At 37.9% G+C, this 26,179-nt stretch overlaps 2 protein-coding genes across 2 annotated transcripts; one reads left to right on the top strand and one right to left on the bottom strand.

Annotated features, from left to right (window-relative positions):
- Positions 1-231: 231 nt before the first annotated feature.
- On the top strand, positions 232-16,993 carry UPB1 (ureidopropionase, beta; the record flags this gene model as incomplete). Its single annotated transcript, XM_010294976.1, has 9 exons — positions 232-403; positions 1,944-2,031; positions 2,732-2,826; positions 4,159-4,320; positions 8,258-8,427; positions 11,786-11,867; positions 12,709-12,751; positions 13,877-14,031; positions 16,859-16,993. Coding segments are annotated over 9 exons (1,051 nt in total), but the record flags the coding sequence as incomplete, so codon positions are not given.
- A 3,656-nt stretch (positions 16,994-20,649) lies between these two features.
- Positions 20,650-25,868, bottom strand: GUCD1 (guanylyl cyclase domain containing 1; the record flags this gene model as incomplete). The annotated part of the gene is made up of 5 exons (XM_010294975.1): positions 20,650-20,941; positions 21,419-21,660; positions 23,313-23,404; positions 24,148-24,313; positions 25,784-25,868. Coding segments are annotated over 5 exons (677 nt in total), but the record flags the coding sequence as incomplete, so codon positions are not given.
- Positions 25,869-26,179: the final 311 nt, after the last annotated feature.

The following is a 26,179-nucleotide window of genomic DNA, read 5'->3' as shown; positions in this document are numbered from 1 at the left end:
ATTCTAGAGGAGGACACGGGGAGCCTGCTGCCTTGGAGGAGAGCAGCAAGATTTGCACATGACCTGGCCACTGTCTGACTGCTCCCTTGTCTGGTAGTTGCATATGGGTGCATGGGAGCTTGGGTGTCTCTGCAGGGTAGACGGTATTTGTGATCCTTTTGATCCATCGCATTCAGAGCAGAAAAGGGGGACATCTCATCTTGAAATGTCTTTGTTTCCTGTTCCATCCAGAAAACTTAATTTGCCAGCTGCTGCTCTGTCAGCAGCTCAGGAAAGAGATTTTGAGCTACAGGGCTATGGATTTGAAGCTGCGCCAGAGCAATTGAGAAGGCCACGTATTGTTCGAGTAGGACTAGTACAAAATAAAATTCCACTTCCCACAGACACAGCCGTGGCAGTCCAGGTACACAAACTGGGATCTGGGCCGTTTGTGTGTAACTCCTCTTCTGCTGGATTGACAAATAACATGCTTTTCTTGTTGATGTTAGAAACTCCATCAGGAAGTGTCTACCAATTGGAAATATAGGACCCATCACTATCTTAATGCAGCATACTGTAAGAAGTTCAAACGACACATTCAGTTTTATTGTTTTTCAGAAACATCTCTTGTGTTATATTTACCTAGTGAATTGCCCAACCTGTTTGCAATTTCTCCAAAGCTAAATATTTAGTCACTGATTTTGTACATGAAAATCCTTTGTCTCTAAAATGGAACAGAAAATCATTTGCCTGAAATCAAAAGAGATGGCAACTCATGGAAACCACAGGTGCAGTTCTTCTTTTAATTGAGAAATGTTCCATTATAGGAAAATCTGTTAGAGTAAACACAGATTAATAAAAATGTGTTCATTATTCTTTGTACAGCAGTAAGCCAAATCTTATTATAAGGTGATCATCATCTCCCAACATCTTGGACAGAAAAGCACTGAGGTGACATATATAGAAATAGCCTCCTAAAAATAGCTTAAAAAAAGTGAAATACCACACTTCTTAAATCTCCTGGATTAGTAGTTTTGTACAGTGACAAGGCAGAACATTTCTGAGGTAATTTGTTTTGGAAAGATTACCTGTCACAGATGCAAGTAATTAATTCAGTATATGGATCAAGTTTGTGGATTCTTTGTAGCATCTGTTAAAAAGATTATCAGTTATATTAATGATTTTACCATATAAATAACTAGTTAACTGTTTCTGTAAATCAATGTACAGTTTTTGAGTTCACAGGTCACTGTTGGCTTGCCTCTCGTCCCTTTTTTTTAATTGACATCTGAAAGTATCAATACAAAGTGCTACACCTATGCTTTTCTTTAAGTAGAATACTCAAGAAAAAAGTACTTTGACACAATGTTTTTTGAGAAATTAATAAATGCTTTCATGGTTTTTCTTGGTAATAATCTACTTAGATCTTTGGACAGAGGGATTTAGAAAATAGTTTGGAGTTAATAACTTGTAGAGAGTGTCCGAGATCCACGTGTGTGGTCAGGATTCAGAAATAACCAAGGAAATGGACTGACCTTACCTCATATTTTAAGATTCTGAGTACTTGACTTTGAATTCACGTTTACTTAATGTCATTCTGTAGGTTGTTTATGATGAGCAGCACAATTATAACTTTTGCTGATTCTGTTAAGATTTTTAGCTACTTGCAAGTCAGTCAGCAATGAGATGCCATATATTTCAATGTTGTAACAATGGAATTAGAATTCCATTAGATTCTTTCTCTATTTTCAGCATCTAAATGCTTTTAAAAATCTGTATCTAGCTCTTTCTATTATCAGTGCTCAGGAATGATAACTTTTTGAGTTATTCCCTCTGAAAGCAATGGGACTAAGTATAGAACAAGATAAATTTAATGTGAACAAAGCTTGTAAAACCAGGCTATTAATATACAAGTGGGTTAGAACATACGGCTTTTTTAATAGCATGACACTTCTCGCAATCAGGTGGCTGCACTGCACAGACGAATTGAGGAGGTTGTGGAAGTAGCTGCAATATGTGGGGTCAACATCGTTTGTTTCCAGGAGGCTTGGAGTGAGTATTTTCTGTGATTCCTTCTAGGTTGTCAGAGGTCAAGTTCCTTCTGTTTTAACAAGCATCCTGTACTAGAAGTAGTAGAAATATGTACTAGTATGTACTGTAAGTAAACAGCAGAGATCTTCCAAGAGATAACAGTTGACTTTGCTGATTTACTTTCTAAAGGAAAAAGCAAAGAGTGTTAGTTAGCAGAACTGTTTGGAAAATGTGTGTGAAGTCTGCTGTATCAAAGACTGCTGTATGCTGCAGCAGTGATATTTGTGGGTGTGCTCCTTCTTTGTGTCATCCTTCGTGATCCTTTCCTCATTTTTTTTCTTATAAAACTTCGGTTTTTTTCTAGACAGATATTAAAATTTTAAAAATCTAATTTTAATTACAATGGAGTCTTTGACTCTTAGTAGAGGCGAAAATCGAAATGAAGGCCCAAGTTGTGAAAAGAGGTTATTTGCAGAAAGTGTGCATTAGTGACTAGGGTGTATTTTGTATTTTTACCTCTGGTAAGACTTCACTAAGTGCATTCTTTCCCTTCTGCTTTGCTGCATGGGCCTGAAACTCCTTGCCTTTCAAACAAAGGGAACAGTCGAATCATTCCTAAGCGTTTAATTTTTTTATCTGTATTCGTGAAAACTGTGTGTATTTCTTGAGTGACATGAACATTCTTGTAAATTGCATTCTTCTTTGCATTCCTGTTTTCCAGCCATGCCCTTTGCTTTTTGTACAAGAGAGAAGCTTCCTTGGACTGAATTTGCTGAGTCAGCAGAGGATGGGCCAACAACAAAATTCTGTCAAGAGGTAAAAAAACAACCAAGCAAAAAAACCTTCATATCCAGCCTCCAACCCTAGCTCATGACTGCCACTGATTAGCATGGATTTTTTCTTTATGTACCAGTCTTGTACCACTGAGGAAACTGAAATAATAAAAAATAAATTTTCACCTTGCTTGACAAATATTATGCTAGTGAGTGAAGTAGAAATGGACAACAACTGTGCTCAATATTTATTTTTTAAACTACTTTGCATTTATAGACTGCCTTGTACCATGGAAGGCATATGGAACTGCCCGTTTAACTATTCCTGAATTTTACAAGAACAATTCTTCCTACAAACATCTTTAATTTCCATTTAAAAAATGTTTATTTCCTGGAACAGTTGAGTATTAAACAATGGTTGTAGGAAGGTGTGAGGAGAAGAATAACTAGCCTTTTCTGAACAGGGAACAGTTTCACACAAATCTTTTTGCATCTCCCTGTGGAATGACACAAAATATAGGAGGCCTTTTATGGACTCAAGGAGATTTGTTATTGTCTTGCTCTTATTTTTCCAGACACTGTTGATTGCAAGGGTGGTAGAGTTTATTTTTGTTTTCAGACAACTTTTTAAATAAGAAATTTTCATTATTTTCTTCTACAAGTGATTGAAACAAGAAAGACTGTTTGATGTCAAATTTGCCCAGATATGCATTGACCTATGCTTTTGTAGACAGCATAATACCTTTAGTATGATCTAGGGCAAGTCTGTGTTGCTTCTTGCTATGGAATTAATGACACTATGGAAGTTTGGAGAAATAGAAGAAAGAGAAGTGATTTGAAGGAAAAGACAATGTGCTAGTAAACTGGCAGTCAGAAGTTGCTGTATCTCTCACTCACACCTATGCTATTTAACATGAATAGTTAACACGTAACGCTATTTTACATTTCCTTTTTTTTTTTTTTTTTTTTTTTTTAAAATAACCATTTCCAGCTAGCCTCGGTGCCTTTCTTTCTGGTATACCACCTGTGGTATACCAGAATGAAACAATGTGATGGCATCTATCTCCTTTTATACCTGTGAATAGATAGAGGTCAGCTTCGTAGTTTGACTGTCACTGTTTAGATGCCTTTTTTCCATTTGGTACCGTGCATTTCTAGTTGAAGGATTCAGGTGAAAAGCTCTCTGTGGTGTATCCATGTTTGATGAAGAAACTGTGGCAATGTGGGCATGCCAGTGTGAGTTAAGCATTAGCCCTTGATAACAGTCAGAGTAATGTACCAGATAAAAACTTTTTTTAGTCCTTCTTTATGAACAAAAAGTGAAAATAATTACTTCAGGCTTGTGTATAAATAAGAATTGTATTCATTTGTATAGCTGGCAAAGAAATATAATATGGTTGTGGTATCTCCAATCCTGGAGCGAGATGAAATACACGGGGGAACTCTGTGGAATGCTGCAGTGGTCATTTCTAATTCTGGAGCTGTCCTTGGCAAAAGTAGGAAAAATCACATTCCAAGGGTTGGAGATTTCAATGAGGTAAGATGCAGTATTGTGATTATCAAGCTAGTCTTACTTTGCAGCTCTTGCTTGTGTCTGTGTGTGTTGTATCAGAGTGATATTGGCAGGAAATGTAATGTTTTTCTAGAAAGTGTGGTTCATTACGTGTGAAATCAGTTATTCTCGGGTGAAATTATAGTAAATTAATTTATCAAGAATAGAGAGTGATGACTCTTAAAGGACAAAAAACATTGAATCTTTGTCATGTACTCTTCCGTGGCCTGATGGAAACTACAAAAGTATCGAGGGTCTTTAAAACCAAATTCTTTAAGTCACAGCTTTGTTATGTTATTTGTGCATGATCGGCTCAGATAGCTTTTGCATGTGTGCATGTTGAACTTACTTTAATTTGGAGGGCAATTGTTTTGTGGTTCAGATGCGAGCATTATTTATGGTCTCAATCTCTGTGAGATTGTCTTGGAAATGACAGTTCTTTTGCTTATGTTTCTTTGAGCAGAATACCGCAGTTCATTACACTTCTGAGTCAATAGCTGGTTTGCAGCATCTTCTGTTTACTAATCACATTATTTCCACTGAAGCCCCCAGCAGTTTTTAGGCCGTCCTCCAGAATCAGCTTCAGAAACTGAACTGGTAGTAAAGGCAATGTCAGAAGAAAACTGGTAGATCTGAAATGTGCTTATCCATCCATAGAACTATCACAGGCAGAAAGATCAGGGTTAAAAATTAACCAAAGTCTAAAAATACATTGTCTTACCTAATTAAATCTCTCCTTGCCAGCTAAAGTGATTAATTAACAGAGGCATTTCTTCTAAGCACTGGTTATATACCTGCAGTTGCTTTTGTTCCCTGTTTGAATGCTCCAGTCACTAAACTGAGGCTTCACAATTCAAACGGCTTTTTCATTGATTTTAAAAGTTTTTTAGTGTCTTGAAACTTGGTGTTCAAAGACCTCTGGAAGTTTTGACCTGGGCTCCCAGACCTGATCAGACTGGTTTGTGTTTCTTCAGAGGCGGCTGTTAATAGGTTCCTACACCATGGATTTCTGGCACAGGCCTGTCAGTCGCCTGTGTTGACTTCTCTTTAACAATTATTTTGACATTTGATATTATTTTATTGGATCTGTCTTTTAGCTAGCAAGAGAGTAACTAACAAATCTGTATAAAGTACAAGCACTAATAAAAATTAATTTTGGTTACTTTCCATATTCTTGATTTGTTCCCTGTGTAATCAAACAAAAATTAAATTCCTGTTACTTGTGCTAAAATATTATGTCTTTCACCAAGTTCCAAGAAACTTCTTGTTTCCAGCTATGAAACTGTAATGAAAGGCACCTAAAAAAAGAAAATATTTTTACTTTTCCATGTGAAGTATAACTAGAGTTTCATTAAGAGTTTTGCATAATTCCTAAAAGGGGTCAGTTCTTATAATCCTAAATGCTAGAATTACCACAAAACAATCTATTTATATCTTGCAGGTATACTGTAATGATTTGACATTTCTTTTTGTGTCTACCTCATTATAGAAGCAAGTAGTGTTTACCCAAAACAGCGCTGTCTTTTTAGCTAGTTTTGTTAGCAAAGCATTACGTTCATCCTTCTGAGTTGAGCAATTTTGATAGAGGAACTCTAGAAACCACCAAGACTACAGGGAAGGTTTGCTCATCTCTGTTACTTTAATGTTGTTTTCTTTATCAACAAAGTTAAGCCCTGAGGAAGGGTTGAATTTGAAATTAATTTTTGTGGATTGTCTCTGTAGAGCAGATAGGGAAAGGAGCCTAGTTACAATCACCCTTGTGGAATCGATGAGAACTAACTCGGAAGGGGAAAGAGATTGGTCTGTAACCTGTTCAGCCATGTGGAAGGGCATATAAATAAACAAAAGTCAGTCCTTCTTGAGACATCACAGTTTGTTGCTGTGAAGATGATTGTGATCTCTGGTGAGGAATGAAGAAATGAGAACTGATGAATTCCGTGAAGCAACAGCATTTTTGTTTTTCTTCTATTGTAATAAAAGAAAACTGAGAATAGAAGAAAAAAAAGAAATATATTCAAGCAGCAGAATTGTTTTGAAAAAGAATTGTGTGAGTGCCTGCCACGTGGTGTGCTCTCTACAATGAAAGGAGATAAAATCAGTGCCCAAGGGATAGTGCAAATTCATGAGACCTGATAATAAATAAGAAACATGAGATGTCACATTGCTGGGCATACTGAACCTCTAGTCCTTCTTGGTTTCAGAAGATGATCCCCCTGTATCTGTCATGCCATTCTCCTGCATTCAGATGAGGACCTAGTTTGTTCCCCAGCAGTAACCGTCCTTGATTTAGGCCTGATGTGGTTCTGCTTCTTTCAAGACGAATGGCAGTGGTTGTTACAATGGACAGATAGTTTTACTAAAAAGGGAACTGTGTTACAACACACCCTTCTTATGTGATAAGAGGCATGCCCCATTGGGTCAGGCTGGTGGATTATGTACCTTGCTTTTCTATCTCTGAGATCATCACAAAAAGGTACTATTAGGAGTAAGTCTGGCCATTTTGTTTCTTATCTGTTGTTCTTTTATGAATGACTTTGTCTAATCCCTTCTGAACCTGGTGATACCACCTGCTTTCACAAAGAAGCCGATTTCAGAAGTGCACTGCCTGCTGCATGAAAAAAGTTACTTTGGTTGAAAACAGGTACAAGAGTGTAATTTCTGTCAATACCCACTACTGCTCCTGGTTGGGATTTCTGTATTCATCTGATCCACTGCCTTTGTGATTTTATAAATTGCATTCATAATATCACCCTCAGCCTTCTGTCTGCAGATTGAAGAGCCTTTTTAGTTGCCCCTCACAAGGGAGCTGCCCCATCCCCTTCATCGTTTCAGCTGCCTGTACTTACTCTATCTCTAGGATATCCTATGCAGACGCTAGAATTGCCCAGAGTATTAAAGACATGGGCACACAGAATTCTTTTAAACCAGCAAAATTATGTTTTCTGTTACGTTTCAATACCCTTCCTGTTGATGTCTGAGATTTTCTTGGGTTTTTTACTACCACTGAGAACTAAGCAAGCAACTGTCAGTGACTCCACACATATGCTTGGTTCTGGGAAGAACCATTTCTGTACATTTTATTTAGAATATCTCTGTGAATGTTTGTCTCTCTTGATAGCTGTTAGCATTGCTCTGTCCTCGTCACTAGTACCTTTTGCAGGAGCCAGTGCATTTCTAATTGTTTAGAAATGTTTTATATGATTCTATGAAAGTTTGCAGCATATGGTACATGGGATCGTTTAACCCAACAGTTGGCTCCAGTTTCTTTAAGGAGTATCCTCTAGATTTATCCTGTGATTTTCCTGGTGGTAGTTTCAAGCCTTCTGTTTGTTTGGAGCAATAAGCATGTAGGAAATTTAAATAACCAATCTTGGCTATACACTGATATTTCCTTATAGCATTCATAAAATTAATGCATGTCACACAAAATCACAGAATCATTAAGGTTGGAAAAGACCTTTAAGATGATCAAGTCCAACCATCAACCCAACACCACCATGCCCACTAAACCACATCCTGAAGTGCCACATGAATGTGAAGGAATTCCATGTTCTTTAAACAGTATTCATCATCTCTCTTTAACTGGAATCAAAGGATCGTGATGACTTAGGAAAATTTTCTTGTGTGGTGAAAGTTCTAAGAGAAGTGCCTAAATTTTGGCAATTTTTGGATCTCTCTTAAGCTTCTGTAGAAGTTTCTAGCATGAATAGAAGTGTTTATGTCAAAGTCAGACAGTGCTTAGGTGTAGTCTGAATGAAGGGAAACGGAAAGGGATTTGAATTTGCTATATATCCATTACAGTGCAGCTTATTGTCTAATGACTTGAAGCTGGTAATCAGAATTTGGGAAGTGTCAAAGTGACGTTGCAGCTATTTCTTTTCACTTTTTAAAGAAGTCTGCACTTGTGTGTGTTTGTTTGTAGTCTACTTACTATATGGAAGGAAATACAGGACACCCAGTGTTTCAGACACAGTTTGGAACAATTGCTGTGAATATCTGCTACGGGCGCCATCACCCTCTGAACTGGCTCATGTTTAGTATGAATGGAGCTGAGATCATCTTTAACCCTTCAGCCACTATTGGAACACTCAGGTAAAATACAAACTGATTTAGGCTGTTGCACACTTACTGGGTTAAACTGAACCTCTCACCCCTTCACTGGGGCCTCAAGGGCACCTTACAGAGGTCTTGGAACCTGAGGTATCACCTCCTTGTTTTGCCTTCATAAAGGAATCTGCATTGTTCTCCATCTGGAGTTTTAGGCTGCCAGTCTGCTCATAATCACTAATTCACTTCCAGAATTTTAGTTGTACATGTGCAGGACTTTTGTCTCTGAGACAGAGTTAACCAGCATCCATGTGGTGTTCTAAAAACTAATGAGAGTTTCTTTAGATTGTCTATGTAATATTTTTGCTTTATGATAGGCGGTAGTAATTTACATTCAGGCTTAACTTGCCAGCTTGCATTGTCCACCTAGGAACCAATAAGTGTGGTATCAAATTGCACTTTTCAGAGCCAAGCTGAGAAACCCTTTTCTCAGAACCATTTTTTTTTAACTGTTGGCAATTTTGTTATTATCAAGCCTCTTGAACCAGATTGAACCAGTGTAAACTATTTCCCTTGAGACTAATCTTCTGCAGATTGACATTAATTGCACCCTACTGACTTGATTTGCTAGAAGAAAAAAGAAAGCCAGCTCAGTGAGCTACGAAAATACACTTCTTAGCTAGCCCATAATGATTAATTTGTGGATTAGGTCTTGAATGTTCTTTGCCTCTACATATCAGCATCAGTCACATTTCAATATAATAACCTTTGAATGTGCCATGCTTCCAAAACATTGTCTGACACAGGCTGTGTATTGCTTGGGATAATATAATGTAATGTTAAATAACTGTATTTCTTTGGGACTGGTGGGGGGCTTTCTTTAGGTAGAAACCTTGTACAAATGGTTTCACTGATTCTTTGTACCACTATTCTTTACAAAATCACCATGCCTTTCTTTCATTTTCATTGTATTAATTTCTTTGCCATACTACTCAATACTTTCAAGCTCCAAATTAGACTATTTGTAAATTGAAGTGTGGGATTCCAGAATGTGTCTACATATCAGCTTAACACATGATAGAACAACTGTGCTTTTTCTTTTTGTCTTTTTTGTTTCCTGATAACAATAGACCCTGAAAAGTAATTTAGTATTCTATAACGTTTACATACATATGACTGAGGAAGGGATGGTAGTTTATATTATAAATATTAATATTTTTATCCCTTTTCAGCATAAGTTTTTAACTTTGTACAGGATGGAGGGCAAAGTCTGGCTTTGCAGAGTTCTTCAGAAGAAAAACATTTCCTTTGTGAGTTGTAAAAAACATGTTTTGGGCTAGCTGAACTGACTTTGAGTTTACAGCTCCAAAGATAAGTTTTAGGAAGCTAACAGGAGCATATTTCATTGTTACTGATGATATTGTAATACAAGTATAATATCCAGTAGCAAACAAAAGAAGACGACATACTGACCTCTTGTAATACTCATTTCTCTTCTCTATCCCTTCATCTGGGCTTGTGTGCATGCACTAATTGCAGAATACTGTCATTTTTACTTCTTTAAACCTAGAGGAAGAGATTTTTCCAGCATCAGTTTTGCAAACCTTGATGTATGAAACGTTCAGGCAATATAGACTTGCTAACTGGGTATACAAGATCATAGAAGAGTTAGAAATGTAAGAGGAATATCTTTTTTAGCATTTTCCATTTTGTAAAAAGGTCCAAGAACATTCATTCAATTTTTGTTGCTGACCAGCTAGAAAATTCTGAGGACACTGAGCATTCATTAGAGGGTAGAAATGGTGAAAACAGATTAGAGGCATAAAATTTTCATACCCGCAGCCAGTTCAGATGCAGAGAACTATGTATTTACAAATCTGGAGAGTAGAACTGTAGGTTAGATGCAATATTCTGTCATTCAAACTGCCTTTAATAGCTTTTGGTCTAAAAGCTAAATTTAGATTGAGTAATGCTGGAAAATGTCCTTTGAAAAGAACTGAATGAATACACAATGCTTTTGGGGCATTTATGTCACTACTAGAATAATATTTGTGATGTTTGTCTGCTTATAGCCCATTAACAGGAGAGCAAACAGACCTTACCCTGTTGTCATACAGCACTTCGTTGGTACTCAGGGTGCTTCAGGCTCTCCTAATTATTGGCTTTCACTTGATTGTTTTTTTAAGCATATAATTTTTATTGCAGGAAGAGGACTCTTGAGGCTCATGTAAAAACTGTCTCTGGGGTCGCTTCTTGGCTATAGCCTTTTTTTCCTGTCTTTCTTCTTCTGTGAAATTGTAATTTGCTGGAGCTTTTCAATAAAATCCCCTTTTCTTAGAAGAGCTGGCTGCCAGACTCAAAGCAGTTGAGAAAAGAGGCAATAAACCAAGTCCTTTCAATCAGTCCAGTGACCATCTCTGAAGATTCTTGAGTCTGACTGGGAGATTAACGAGTCAGATGCTTGCAGCCTTGTCTTGGTACTCAGAATCTGGCAGGTACATGCTGTCACAGGAGTGTACAAATTGTATCACCTTTGTTTTGGAGTTCTGAGTACTTCTGAGACCTGCTATTAACTAGTTTGATCCCTGTGTATCAAACTATTTAATAAAAAGAAGACTATTTCAGTTTTAAACATCAGTCGGAATTGAAATCTCCTTTGGAAAAGAGGTAGAGGCTTGTAAAAGAGAAAGAATTTTTTATTCCTTATTTCCCAGTTCTTGATTTTATGTAAATTTAGTGGCTGTTTTGATAGATAATTACTGGGAAGTTACTGGCAGTTAAACATGCTTTCTTTTTCATCAACCTACCATGGGAAAATGACTTACTGGAAAGTGCTATGAAAACTGTGGTTGAAATAATAGAAGTAGGAAATTTTGATGGAAATGGATTTTTCCTTTTCTTTAATCTTTTTATTACTCCCATAATTGATTTTTTTTTTTTTTTCATTTACTGCTGCAAAAGCCTCTCCTGAACCATTTTGGGAAAAAGGCAACTTGTATGAATCTCTTACAGCTTGGCTGCAGAATGATGTTTGGTATATTGAAAACTAGTGGAATGTGAAAGCACGTGTAAATCCTTTGCATAATTTGGAGAGTAAAACATTTTCCACTTTAATTGCTTTAAAAATCTTGAGATGTGTTCATTTTTTTCTTTTTTTTTGCCATGACAAAGCCGTATTTACCAGGTTATCAGATAGAATTGTTTATACTTACATTTGAGCAGAAAATAATTACAGTGCTCGGTTATATCTATGGGGACATTTTGATTGTAAGAGCAAGATCAGTCTTAGGAGCTAACTTTGGCTTCTTTGTCAGAAAATGTACAGTGTGAAACAGTCATAATCTAAATATAGCTCTGAAGTAGACAAGTAGTGAATACCTGCCTCCTCTTTTGTGTATTACAGTGAGTCACTGTGGCCAATTGAAGCGAGAAATGCTGCCATAGCTAATCACTGCTTTACGTGTCCCATCAACAGGGTAGGAACGGTATGTATCTTCACTTTGTTATTCCATTTCATAATTTAGGTATTGTAGCATGAGTTAATTCAAGGTAACGCACTGAATAGCACTAGAATGCATAGATTCCTCTACCATATAACTGCTGTATTAGTGTTTATAATGTGATTTGAAGATGGACAGTGATAGAGAGACTGAGATCTGGCCTTGTTGCTGGCAGCCTACTTTTTGGTTGCAGCTGCTTCCTGTTCTTGAATTGCTTGCTTTGTAACAGGCACCCGCCCTTTTGCTAATTCTCCTACTTTCTATGGTGAAATCAGTTTTCTTTTAGCCAAAATGACTGAAAATGAAATATATCCTCAAGTCAGCAGTACACAACTGGTTGCTGTTGTTCAGATATTACCTCTTTCTGGACACTGAAATTCTATAATGAAAATTAATATTGCACATAATAGGTTGTTCTTGCTTTCAGATTAGTCCAAATACCCTACATGTGTGTTCCTTTATAAGGTTCTGTGCAAAAATCCAGACTTGTTCTTGCCGTTACGTGAATACTTTTGCCTTCTTTTGTGATCCACAAAGATGTGTTCGGTTAAATGTCTCTTCTTCCTCAGACTTGTGAAACTGGTAAGAGACATGTTCCTCAAAGTGTATGAACAACAAGCAGTGATACAAAAAGATCTTGTTTTCTCACCTATCCATCATAGAAACTAGACCCCTCTGATGACTCCCTTTAGACAATGCTGATAGTATGCCAGAAAAAATCTTAATAGATTTATATAGACTTCTGTACTAAATATAGTAGACTGGGAAGGATTTCTTGAATTAAATGGAATTATACTGCCACCTACGGATTGCTCTTATTTCACAGGAGTACTACAAAAATGCTTTTACTTCTGGAGATGGTGGAAAAGGTATGTTCAGAAATGACATTCAGTGGTTGCTAATAATTGTTAACTAGAAAGTCTGAAGAAACAACAGCTCTCCTGCAAGTGTCTATCCCATGACAGCTATGGTAGCTAGTGACTGCCTTACTTAAGACTGCTGTTTTGTCAGCTGGAGAGAAGCAGCACTAACTATTAAAGGTGGTGGCATCATGCTATGTAGTCACCAGAAGTTCATACCTAAGGTTTCTATATACTTTCAGAGGACTAAGAGTTTTGGAGTCAATGCAGTATTGTAGGACTGGAGGACAGAAATCCCACAAATTAGCCTGTGTTGTCAGTGCATGCATGACATTTTATTTGTAGTTTTAAGATTATTAACAGTAATAGCCCTAGCCTGAATCCGTGGCCAAGCCATTTTGCCCTGTTTCACAGATTTGCTTGGAGTTAAGAGGAGAATGCTCAAAGAAGAACATGAGATTTGCTTGCATGTATTTCATTTGTACAGTGAAACACTGTAATTTGTCCTGTGACAACCTTCTGGCTTAATCTGGAGTGGGCCTGAGCATTTTTTTTTTTAAGCTAGTTTTGGAGCTAAGTGTTTGTAGCAGCTGCATCAAAAAGGTCAGTGGTATCCATTGCTTAGTAGTACAACAGATGTGGCTGATTTTTGGCACAACTCAGAGTTGTGCAATATAAAGAATTTTTCCATGCCTCAAATCCCAGTGTTTTCACTTCTGACTTTGTATTGAAAATAGAATGGATGCATCTCTGTCAGCTGTTTTGGAAATGTATTATTTGACAATAGAATTGTCAAATAATTAGAATTAAATTCTAAATAAAAAATGAAAGCAAAGCCTTTACTTTAGTTCAGAGACTTAATGATGGGAAAGTATAATGCATTATTTAAAAGGCAATGCAGTTTTTTCCTGTTAATTCGATACATGTGAAAGCTGTACCATGCATGAAAGTTAACTACTGGTCAAAACTGCAGTTACCATAGGATTGTGCTGTCACTTTTCAGGATGCTATCTTGCTTAAAGCACAGTGAGTGAGCAACCACAAGAAATTGAGCCAGGTTTTATGGGACACTGCATGTTAAGTTGTATACTTATTTGCAGATGGTGTTACATGCTTTTTAAAAATTTCTTTAAGCACACCATGACTTGGGCCATTTTTATGGCTCAAGTTATGTAGCTGCACCAGATGGCAGTAGGACCCCAGGACTCTCTCGCACTCAGGATGGACTTCTGGTGGTAGAGATGGATCTAAATCTTTGCAGACAAGTCAGTGACAAATGGAATTTTAAGGTAAGCCTGCTTATAGAGAAACAAACTTACATATGATATTAGAATAAACAAGCTTTCAATAACAATCATATAATCTTACAATAGTTAAAAGGCAGCCTTTTTTTTTTTTTTAACAGTCCAAAGCTTAAATCATTGAACTAATTTAACAGGATGTTCTGGAGGACAAAGGCATAAATAGATTCAGATAAAGTATAGCCAAATTCAGGGAAACTAGGCCAATACCTTTTAAATTAAAAACTTAGCCTTTGGTCGTTAAGTGTGGATTGCCAGGAGCACTGTGGACCACTAGGGAAGGTGTGTGTGATTTCCTTATGCCAGGTATGTAGGCATTTGCCACTGAGCTGAGATGGGCCTTTGATCTGACCTAATATTCTTATAGGCCTTACTTATCAGTTTTGGTGAAATTTAGTGAAAACCCAAAACCACAAGAATCTTTAAGATTCTGAAAAGTTTCTGTATGCAAATTTCTTGTAGTGTTAACTGCCCAAATTTGTGGACATCTTGAAACCACAGAGAAAGAACTGTGTACATTCATCTCTCAAGCATCCTAACACACTTTTGAATTAATCTAAATCACATTAAGATGACTGCAAGCCTCTCCACATGGCTTTAGCAAGCTTATTTATTACTATTTTTTTGCCTTCTGAGACAAAGCTGATTTGGATCATCTGTCGTGAGCGTGTAATTTGATTTAATTTGCCCAGCAGCAGTGCTTGTTTAAGAAATTGCCACCTCAGCACTGTAGTTTGCTAACCCTTCAGTTGTGCCAGTACAAGCTATGTGAGATGCTATATTGTATACTGGCTTAGTGGAGTGCCCAGATTTTTTTTTTTTTAAACAAACAAACAAACCATGCTCTAGTTTCTTCTTTTAATCCGATTAAATTTATGGCAGGCCCCACAAATACTCTGTTGGAACAACAAAGGCGGCAAGCAAAAGGAGAAAAGAGAGGGCATCTTCTTAAATAGGCTTTGTTGGTCAAGAAAACATCTTGGTTACTTCTGTGGAGACAGGTCTTTTGTTCTAGTCCTCAATACTGCTAGAGACTAGCATTTTTTCCTGTCCACTCAGGAAGAATGAGCATGATTTGAATCCTAACAAAGTAGAACAGAACTCCTGGCTCACAACCATTACAACATATGTAGATTCCTCACTGATAATCTAGTATTTAAAGAAAGTAATCATTTTCAATGGAGTGTGAATTTTTGCACATAACGTTACTGCAAGCAGTCATTTATCTTATAGAGCTGCTTTATTGGAACCACCTTGTGCATTACAATATAGTGCAATACAAAATGTGTTTTGATTTCAATTTGATGTAAAAAATACAAATTTTCTGTGGATTTGAAATGTTGAATCAACTTTTTAATTAAAACATAGTAATTTCCTAGCTAGAGATTAATTTCTTTGGTAATGCTGCCAATCCATATATGGGGGCTAAAGACAAAAAGTAATTTCAAGTCATCTTCTGGACAGAACTGCATTTGTTATTTTACAGATGCGTGTGGTAGGTATATGGTTGTTGACATAGTGGAATTAAATTGTGCTGAGATATTCCCTTTTTTTTTTTTTTAAGTCAGGCAGGCATTTAGTTTTGCTTTGCCACTGAAATCTGAGGTGCTTATTACAGAGGAGAGATTTAGTGTGTCAGGAAGCACAGGGAACATTGCTTATAATAGCTTAGTAGGGATATCCGAACAAAAGCAATTGTATTGATTAGGAAAAGCAAAACGCTGACCTTTAGCTGTTTTGTATAGAACAGCTTATTTTTTGTTGTCAAGTCTTGTGCTTTCAGCACCTTATTTTTGTGTGGATGGTGTGGGTTGCTATTGTTGGTCTTTTGGCACGTAAGGCACATTTGTGGCTTTTATTTATATAACAGGAGATATCTATTTCCTTTTCCTCTCATCTGTGGCCAAGACAGAGGTAGCTCTTGATATGAGGGGAATGGGGAAGTATGAAATCATCATTCATTCACCACAGAAAACCCTCGATAGCAAGTAGGAACCTATTTAACCTGCTCTGCTATCTGCAATTTGCATTCTAGTGATGCCTGAAAGGGATGTTAAGTAGAATGTCTTTGCTAAACTTACAGCAGCAAAATAGTTAAGTTGTCCTCATTACACTCTGGCAAGAAGGAAATAGTTTGCCCCTCTCAGAGCCAATGTTGCAGACTGTGCACTTAAGAAGAGGATAGCACTATGTAAAGTACTATATTTCAGCCTCCTAGCTTACTGTATCACCCAAAACAATGATAATATTTCATATTATTAATGGATACACTAAGAGCAACCCAAATACCATCAGTGGCACATATGCAAACTTATTGCTGGCAGCAGGGTTCATCAGTTGTCAAGGACATAATATGAAGACGTAATTACAGATATACCCTTTTGCTTTCATTTACATAACTGACTTAAAAGAGGATATTGTTGATGCGTAAGGAAGTCCATCTTTCACATTCAACTTTCAGCTATCCAGGATAACCAAAATAGCCTTAAGTCAGCAGACATGACTGTCAATGAAGGAGAGCTGCAAAGCAGGAAGGTCTTAATTTTAAAGTTTTCCTTTTTAGACTGGAAATGCACTTCCTCTCTTTTTTGGGTACAGGTGTAGTTTTAGGCAACGCAATTCAAATTCTTCTTTTATAAAAGTATAATAGTTTGTGCTGAGGCACTGGTGGTCTTGCATATTGAGTGAATTCTGATTTTACTGTCTGGGGCAATTAAATAATGTTGTCATAAAAAAATGGTATATATAAATATTTTCCACTGAAGTACTTTCATAACTCACTAAAGGAACTGAAGCTTTGATTTTTCTTTTCCAGATGACTGGTAGATATGAAATGTATGCAGACAAGCTCACTGAAGCAGTCCAGCCTTATTTTATACCCAATATAATCAAAGAATAAGAGAGAGCATCTCATTACAATCAAATGTTACATAACAAATTAAAAGGTACAGTTGGATGGTAGCTTTACTATGGATCCTTATTTTAGTGTTGTCTGTTTGATTTCCTGTAAACAACTTTTAAATAACAGAATTCAAATCTGTGTTAAGTAAAGGAATTGAAAAATGGCTTCTTGGGGTTTTTTTGGTCATTTACACTAGTGAGTCCAAATTTTTGTTCCTTACTAAAAATATATCCAGTAGGAATACATTGATATAAAACGTATTATAAAATTATACTACTATAATTTTATAAATTATAAACTCAAATTATATTATAAAAATACTGTGTACTGGGGTATATATTTTGATGGAGATTATGAGTTCAGAGGACATAAAAAATTTTTACTTAATCTTTTTAATGTCTTGCATTGTGTGTCTGTTTACTTCTGCTTTCCAGTTTTTACCCTCTACTGAAATACATTATTTAGGCAGAAAAGAGGCATAAATTCTTTTCACCTGCTTTTTGAAATTAAGAGCTACTTGATGCAGTTCTGTTAGAGCTAAGTAACATCCCAGATGTGTCCAAGTTGTGTGAAGATCTGTGTGTACTGTAAGGCAAGACCAGTTTGGTTCTTTTTGTTTCTGTTTATGCTACAGATTACAACCACAGTTGGACCAATGTCTTTGATGGGCTCCTTCAAGGTGCAGAAGTGGTGCTGCAGGCAGATGCTTTTAGTCTCTCCAGAAGCTCAGTGTGGTGTTGTGAGGCAAAAATAGAAACACTAGCTAAAGCATAGGCAAGGCTGGTGCAGTTGCATACTTTTCATTGTGAACAGGCGGCCATGGAGATGCTATTAGGCATCAGGCTGGGTAATGAAAACTACTTCCCTGGAGCTGCACCCCAGTAGGGTACTCAGTGGTTGCTATTCTCAGCTACTAGTGTATATTGAAATTTTGCGTTGTACGATTCAAATGATGGCAGTAGGTGTTCGGGAAGTGCAGAATGAATACAATTTACAGCCTAGCAACTATGAATTTATAGCTGAAATAAATATTTGAACTCTTAATTTTTTTGTCCATATTACAATTTCAGCTGTGCAATTTCCACTTAAGTATATAACACATCCTGTAAAGATTTTCCAACATTTTTCATAATAAGCTAGTTAATAAATGCACTTACTACATTATGTTACAGGGTTATCTGTGACTTTAAACCTTTATTGAGAATGGCTTAATTACAAATAAAAATATATTTATGTATAAAATCCCTGCATGTAAAATACCCTTCCTTTAATATTGACATGAAAGAAACAAAGTGACAAAACATTTTCAGAATGAGTATTTTGATAGATGATCTTGTAATGGGAAACAAAGTTTCAGAAAATGCAGATGCTCTGAATGCTTGCACAGTGAGCTGCTTTTTAATCTGAATTTGTGTCACATAAATACTCAGTCTTTTCACTTGGCTTCTGCTTCCTCCTTGTGTTTTCATCGCTCGTAACTATCTTCCAATTGGTGACTCTAAGAGATCCTGTTGCAATGGTGGAGCTCCCCTTTTGTCTATATTGGCTTAACCAGCTTTGTTTCTTTATCTTTCAGTTTTATTGAAGTATTTAAACCCTGGGTACCAAACATTTAACAGTCAATATTGTTACACCTATCTGTGCACTTCAGACTACTTCGCATGCCCTTAAGTTAATGTTTTATGTATAAGCTCAAGATTTGTGTTTGGGTAACTGGACCAGTAAGAGGCTGTATGTCAGTTACAAGCCTTTTGTTTTTATTTAGCTAATCAAGCCTGCTCTAAAATAAATCCTGTGGCAGTTTAATGGAATTGAATGAACTACCTACCTGAAAACGCATGGGTTAAGGAAGTACTCTATCAACCTGTAGTTTACATACCTGTTAATTAGTAACATAGCTAATAGTCTCTCTAAATCAAACATCATGAATTTGGACGTAAAAATTCCCAGATCATTAGCCTTCTGGTGACATATTTTGGAGGAGCCAAAAGGCATTATCTATAATAGGTCTTGTACCTTCTTTCTGGGATTCTGCTGGTGGCACTAAGGTACTGTTTCTACTGCTCACAAATCACATCCTAAGTTTTACTCATTTTGCAAGTATAAGTGCCAGAATGTATTCCAGCTTCATCAATGATACTTCACCAATGATAAGCAAAATCCGATACCTGGAAAATTTCTTGTCACATGCTTTTTGTTTGGAACTTTTTAAAGGCTACTGCATTTTAAATGTCTGTTACTATTTTTAGTCTTTGCACAAAGGAGCACTCTTGATTCTACTAAGTGTACTTATTGAACACTTTCCAGATACTTTCCAGTAAGTTGACAACTGATAAAAAGAAAATGTTTCCTCTTAGAAAAATTTTTTACCATGCTGAAAGTAGATTCCTATTTATCATTTCCACCACTAAACAGCAATGTCCTTAGTGTTATTCCACGCAGTCCCAAAACTTGAACAGTTCTTTTCCTAAAATCCTGCCAAAGGTGTGGGATCTCTTGTCTTAAGTGCAAAATAAAATGTTGCTGGCTTTACATTAGTATTAACATTGGGTTTTTTTCTACCCACTTCAACATAGGCAGGACTGGAGATCAAGACTTGTAGGGAATTGTGATGGACGAATCTGAAATAGGTGGCTATTTCCTACACTTTACAGTGCTCCTCAGCAAAGTAATTAAACCCAGGTAATACATGGGAGGATTATGAACGGGCTGCTAACAATATAACTTGATAATGTCTGAATACAGTAATTCCAACTTAATCCAAATACAGCCATAGTATAAGAGCTAGAAGATCTGAGTTCCTGCCTTTTTACTTGTAGCAGAGAGACATTTGTATTCCCTCTTTTCTTAATTGATTTCAGCTCTTCTTAGAAGGTCACTGAAATAATACCAATAGCAATATTTGGCTCAAATTATGATTCAGCATTTTAGTTACAATCCAGTATATGCTGTCACATATTTATTACAATTTACACACAAAAATGTATATAATTAGTGTGGATAATTTTCTGTATTTGCTTAGTAAGTTTGAAGTTTATATTTAGAATGGATTCTGCAGAAACTGGCACATGGGTGGCATAATGTTCAGAGGTTTTTGCAAAGAGCAATAAAGACTTCTAGGTACAAATAAAATATTTTCACTTAAACTTTTGGGGCAACACAGAGCTCTGAGCAGTCATCCTAGAGGACTTAGCCAAAAGAGATTGAATTTGTAGTGCAAGGGAACAATACCATTACCTACGACTCAAAGTTTAATGCAGTGGCATAAATGCTAAATCTGTGGAAGGTGAATTTGGTACACAGGAAGCTTCCTTGAGTAAATGTGTTTCATTCCTACAATGCAGACAATATTCATGAGCCAGCAAGACATATTTTGCTATTTAAAAGTGGTTTAAGTTAATATTTTTTCCTTCCATAATACCCCGCTGAATCTCAGATTCCTAGATTTAGGGTGAAGGTGAGCCCTTGATGCTTTGACAGAGAAAGAAACAGGTATTTTCTATTTTTTTTTTTTCCCTGGTTTTGTTTACTTAAACTTATGCATGTATTACCAAGTGTTAAAGTTCATAAATTTGGTGCTTTTTTCTCATGTGTTTAATTTGAAAATAAGCTCAAAATGAACAGGCTCTGGGCCTGTATTTTAAAACTGCTGTCCAATGTGCGATGTTGAAAATGAGGGGGTGGGGAGGAGTGAGACATACATTGCAAAATCAGATACATCCTCAGGAAAAGAAGAAAGTAAAGACAGCATTGCAGTATAGTCCTATCAGTGTCTATAAAGCCTCCCTTGTTTAAGATCCCACTGCAATTCAGGAGCAAGGTCGCTGCAGGGGGAGTCCTGAGACAAGCAGCCAGCTGCCAGGCAGGCTGCACAGGAAAGGACCAGAAGTATCAGGTGTGGATGTCAGCTGTCTGTGTAGATGAACAGAATATCTTCATCAGTGCCGTAACTTGTCCTGGCTTCCTCAAAGTTGCTGATGCTGGTGCAGCACGTTCCTGTTAAGGAGGAACAAAATGTTATTAAAAATTCAGAAGAATTGGCCTGTGAAAGGCTCTTATACTGGGTCTAGCAGCCTCTACAAAGAAAAGTAACTAGTACACAGACTAGGTTACATTAACCATCAGCTTGGGTCACAGCTTTACTCAAGCAGATCTTTTCTCACTGAAGTAATGTTGTAAACAGGTACTAAATTTGCCATCCTGTTATATTCTGAACAACAGTTTAGCATTGCTCACTAATCCATGTGAAAGCCAAACAAGTTTGCTAGAATGCGTATCTCAATGCCCCAGGTAAATCACAGCACAAAATGCAGCACTGATTTAATTAATGTGGCAAAACCCTGTCCGACAAATTGGTTAGCAATGCCTGAAATACATGCACACTACTCGGGGAATTCCAGCTGTGGCTCTGTATTAGTGACATGTTAGTAATGTGGTGTCTGAGAATCCACCCAAAAGGAACAGGCTACTCACGGTCAGCATAGGCAGGGTTGTTGTAGTAAATACTCCCTGAGGCTTTGTTGTAGCCACATAACACGATGAAATGGCCCTGGTAGTCGGGATTCCTGCAGAAGCACTTCTGTCCAATGGGGAGGAAGCAGCAGTATTTGACAGGACTCGAGCAAAGATCACACAATAGCAGGACTGCGTTCACTAGGACGATGGCTACATGACCTTGAGACAGGTGGTTTTGGATGTCTTGAACAGTTACTGTGCTGCACAAAAAAAATCAGACATGCTTATCAACAAGCTTAGGAAAGAGACTGGTATACAGTAAAGTATGTGATGACGGACAGTACTTATGACATGCAGCTGGCATGGTTATTTTTATATTGCAGATACAGCTTTTTTTCCTGTTAAACCCTGCAAGCTTTGCTACAGACAAAGCCTAACAAAACCTGTGTCATTCAAGGCCTTTTGATCTCATTGCTGCTACTGAAGTTCAGAGCAATAGCTCTGGATTCTGCAGTAATATAAATGTAATCTCAGAATGTATCAGATGCCCCAGAGAAGAGTATTAAAGGAGCTGGCAACTCCTTCAGTAACTTGAGAGACTTCCATTGTGGGAAAATTGTAAGTGAAGTGTTCTCTCCTGCTCTTAGAAAAGCTTATCTCTGAAGCACCGCATCTTTATCGACTGAGTGGTTAAAGATTGTATAATCACTAACCAAGTGATTATAAGACGTGCCCAAATTTGCCTCTGTTGCACAGGAATATGTTCCTCCCAGTTGCAGCTTTGGACTACCTGGTGCTCTTGAGACTATTTCTATAGCACCTCCTACAAAGAATGAGTATTAACCAAATATAACCTATAATCTCAACTGTTAAAAGCTGTCCTTCACCGAGGCAGGTGGTGTATTCCACAGGCATTAGAAACTCATCCCTTGGATACGTTCCAGATGTCCCGGCTGTGTGCACTACCTAACTGAACTCATGTGATTTTTAATCGTTTTCCAGTGTTGCTTATCCTCTTTGATGCCCCAGCCTCAGTACTGCACAGGTAGATAATGCCCTCTGTCCTTGCCTTGATCAAGGCCACGATCTTAAAATTGCTAAAGCAAAATGGACTGACTGTCCCTTCTGTCTTGTCACAGCTCTAGTTAAAACAGATGGTGCCATACAGACTCCATGTACATTAAAAAGGACACTTAATGATTCTGCTAAATGAAAGTTGCATTGCAGCATTCAGTTGCTGTTGTGGCTGCCCAGTACCCTCTCTTCTTTTTTTACTCCTAATCATTTACCCCACTTCAACAAGAGAGATCCAAATCCAGCTTCACTATGAAAATGGATGCAATTCATGTTGAACATGGACAGTCAGTTATTTTCCATGTAGAATATCAGTGTCAGTTGTGAAACAATTCTGCAGTTTTTCCCCTTCTCCTGGCTTTGCAGTTCTTTCAGAGGTTCCTTATTTCATCCTCCTCTTGGCAAAAGCTTGTATGCTAGCTTTTTCTTTGCATGCCTCTCTAGGAGGAGAGCTGTAATGTTTGCATAGCTCTGGGAACAATGGGTTGTGTGCCCACGTAGCACTCCCCTTAGTTCCAGCAATGGCCAATTAGAGTGCTGTACATAGTCCCTACTGGATAATTTTAATGGATAATCAAATTCAAAACATAAACAATAGTCAACTCCTGTCAGCATTTTCAAATCACTTATTCTGCGTCGTGACTATTTTTCCTCAAACTTCATTATTAACTCTTCATGTCCACTTTTTTTTTTGAGACAGATATCGTAGAAAGACTGTAATTCACAAAAAAGGCCTCGAGGCTCGAGGTCTCTTTCACCAGTTTAGCTTGGTGACTCTAAGAAAAACATGGGGCCCACAGAATTGCCAAAGAAAAAGGACAGAAAACAGTAAGCTTACCACTTCTCCACCAGCACCTTGCAGGCTTTGGCTTGTGCAAAGAGCTGATTCACTCGATTCTCTTCTGTGTCAAAGTGCTTCCTGTAAAATGACTGTGGAGAAAACAGAAGTTAAGAACTGGAATGGTGTTTACCTTGGGTAATCCACCACTTACAATCCCTGCTAGCAAGGGCCTGCATAAGTTGAAGATCTGGCTATGGGATAAGAGATCTTTCCCTTAGTTCACTGGTAACAGGATAAGGATTCCTGCTCTAAATTGTAAGTTTAAATTCACTCCTGGTCAGTTATTGTCATTTCCATCCAGTGGCTATTCAGCTGCCTACATGAAAGAAGCCTGTCTGGTTCGTGCTGGGCAGGAGCTTGCATTAGAAAAGCTGTCGCCACTATAGGACCTCCTTGGCCCCCTTGCTGGCAACCTGAAGAGGCCAAGCTCTCAAATGGACACGGAGGCTGAGTTCCCCTCTCACCTCTAGAGGTGGTTCTTCCAGGTCAGGGCTGAGGCACGGTGGTGGGGAAAGTGTGGAAGCTAGCACTGCTGCTGCCCAGGCTGTACCTGTTCTGTAGATAAATAGAGGGCTTCAGTCTCCAAGGCTGTCAAATAGGCTGGAACCTTTCATGAGCACTACATGAAAACTTTTAAAAAAAACCATATTATGGAATCAAAGATGTAAAATATGTGGGATTGTATCTAGCCTTGCCTTGGAACTGATTTGTGCCAGTTTTGGCAACAGGCTAACCTTGTTTACAGGAACCATGGTTGTCAGAAACAGCAGAGCTTTTGTAGCATGACACACAGGGCTTTTAACACTGTCTCCCAGTAGGTGAGAATACTAACCTGATTTTTGTAGCCCTTGTCCACTCCAAGCGTCTGGGTGCAAAATTTATGCTTAACACCGAAGTGCCGCATTAGGTAAGCCAGGTCAATAGTCCAGATACTCTTTGTTAACTGAAGTTCATGGATGGCTTTCTGAAATTCATCATTGCCCAAACGATTCAGATACCTATGGTATTAGGAAAGGCAGGGGAAGGGAAGCACAGATCTTAGGAGAAGCAAAGTGTGTTGTAGCCCAAGCCTCCACATCACGGGACGTAAAAACTGAAACAATGGGCTTGGCTAAAAGAAGAACAAAAAAAAAAAAACCCAACCCACAAAGGAGCCGCAAATTTAAGGGAAGGGAAGGGAGCAGGGAATATTTAACTGGATTTATTGCTGACTTTTTTTAATTGGAAATGTATGGGTATCTTGACTGTTTTATAGTGCTAGAATCGTACAGGTGCTGTACAGTAGGCAAGCTATACTGAGCAGAAGTATAGAACTCTGTCCTGAAGGGCTTACAGTCTAAATGTACAAGCGTATTAGAGCAAACACAGAAAGAAGTGTTAAAGACTAGAACTTGCTTCACGCAATAGATGGATTTCAAAAGGAGGAACTGTAAAGGAAATCAGTAAATATTCAAAGGAAGCTTGTCTTAAGCACTGATGGCACAAAAGCAATAAAGGGGAGATGAAGTCAGGAGGAAGCTTGGGACAGGTTGCAAAGGGGTAGGGAGAGGCAGTTACAGAGAGTTTTGGAAATCAGAAAACAAATGGAAGTAAATGGGGGGAGGTGGGGAAAAAAGGACCGGAATTGAGGATGCAGAGCAAACAAGGTCTGATCGGCAGGGTGAGGAGATTAATCTTGGAAGCTGAGTTTTGGGCAGACTAAAGTGGCAAAGAGGTAAAGGGAAGAAAGAGGCAGAGGTTACAGTAGTCAAGACGGGAAATTACCAGCACACGGACTAACGTCTTGGCAGAAGGGATGGAGAGAAATGAAAATCTTCTGCTTCATATCTACTAAGTGGACATCTAAATAGGTATTTCTCCTGCACCTAAGCTCATGTTCCTCTGTGGAAGGAAAGAGGAGCTGAAAAAAAAAAAAAAAAAAGAAAAACCAAACCAACCAAACAAAAAAAAACCCCAAAGGGCAATACAGTGCATTGTTTTAAAGCTGAAACTATTCCTGGACAAAAACACTCATCCCACAGATTGGGGGCCCAGCAGGAGAGAGGTAGTATATACTCCTAAACTGGGATACACCTACCCATCACTTGAAAACAGAGAAAGGAATTAGGTGAATTGCTGTGCTAAGTATCAGTTCTGAATTATAACAACAGGAAAGAGGGATAACCTTTTATTATCTTAAGCATGCCAACCTGCAAAGTTCTTAGAGCGATCAGGTATTTTGCATCTGTCAAAAGAGTCAATTATTCAAAAGCGTCTTAAGTTTATATTGTCCTTTGCTCCTGCTGGAGAGCTGTGCCAGGCCCAAGCAGCAGTAATTCTCTAAGGATACCTGAGAATATGTGATCTCATAAGACTAAGTTAAACACACAGCTGCTTCAACACACCTCTTCTCCCTGGACATTGCTTCCCGCTGCCCCTCTCCCATGGGATGGGATTTCCCACCCATTCAAACCAAGAGAGTCACTTACTGAAGCACCATCCTGGAGCAGGCTAGCCCACAGTCCCAGTGGTACAACTGCTGAATGACTGGCACTTTCAGCTGGATGCAGTCAACTGTAGTGAAAACACCCCATTGTGAGTAAAACATAAAAGATATCAATCCATACAGGAATGTTTTTTCCACACCTCAGCATTAAAAGTCATCTTGTCCTCAGCACTGTAGTGGCAGAAACTTAGAAACATTTTTTTACTTTATCTAATTGGCAGGTATTTTTTTTTCTTTCTTAGAGGAATATTGGTTTGGTATTTCTGTACAATTAAGCATTTGGTTTATTCTCGTACTCCTTTTTTGTTCCATATCTCCATCACTCTGATGTATGGTCCACCCCCTTTTCCTTGGAAGCTTCATTTTATTCTTTTTGGTG

Source organism: Phaethon lepturus, unplaced genomic scaffold (genome assembly GCF_000687285.1).
Source record: "Phaethon lepturus isolate BGI_N335 unplaced genomic scaffold, ASM68728v1 scaffold38229, whole genome shotgun sequence".
Lineage (NCBI taxonomy): Eukaryota > Metazoa > Chordata > Aves > Phaethontiformes > Phaethontidae > Phaethon > Phaethon lepturus.
Note: the sequence above shows the minus strand (reverse complement) of the source record. Positions and strands in the feature narration are given on the sequence as shown.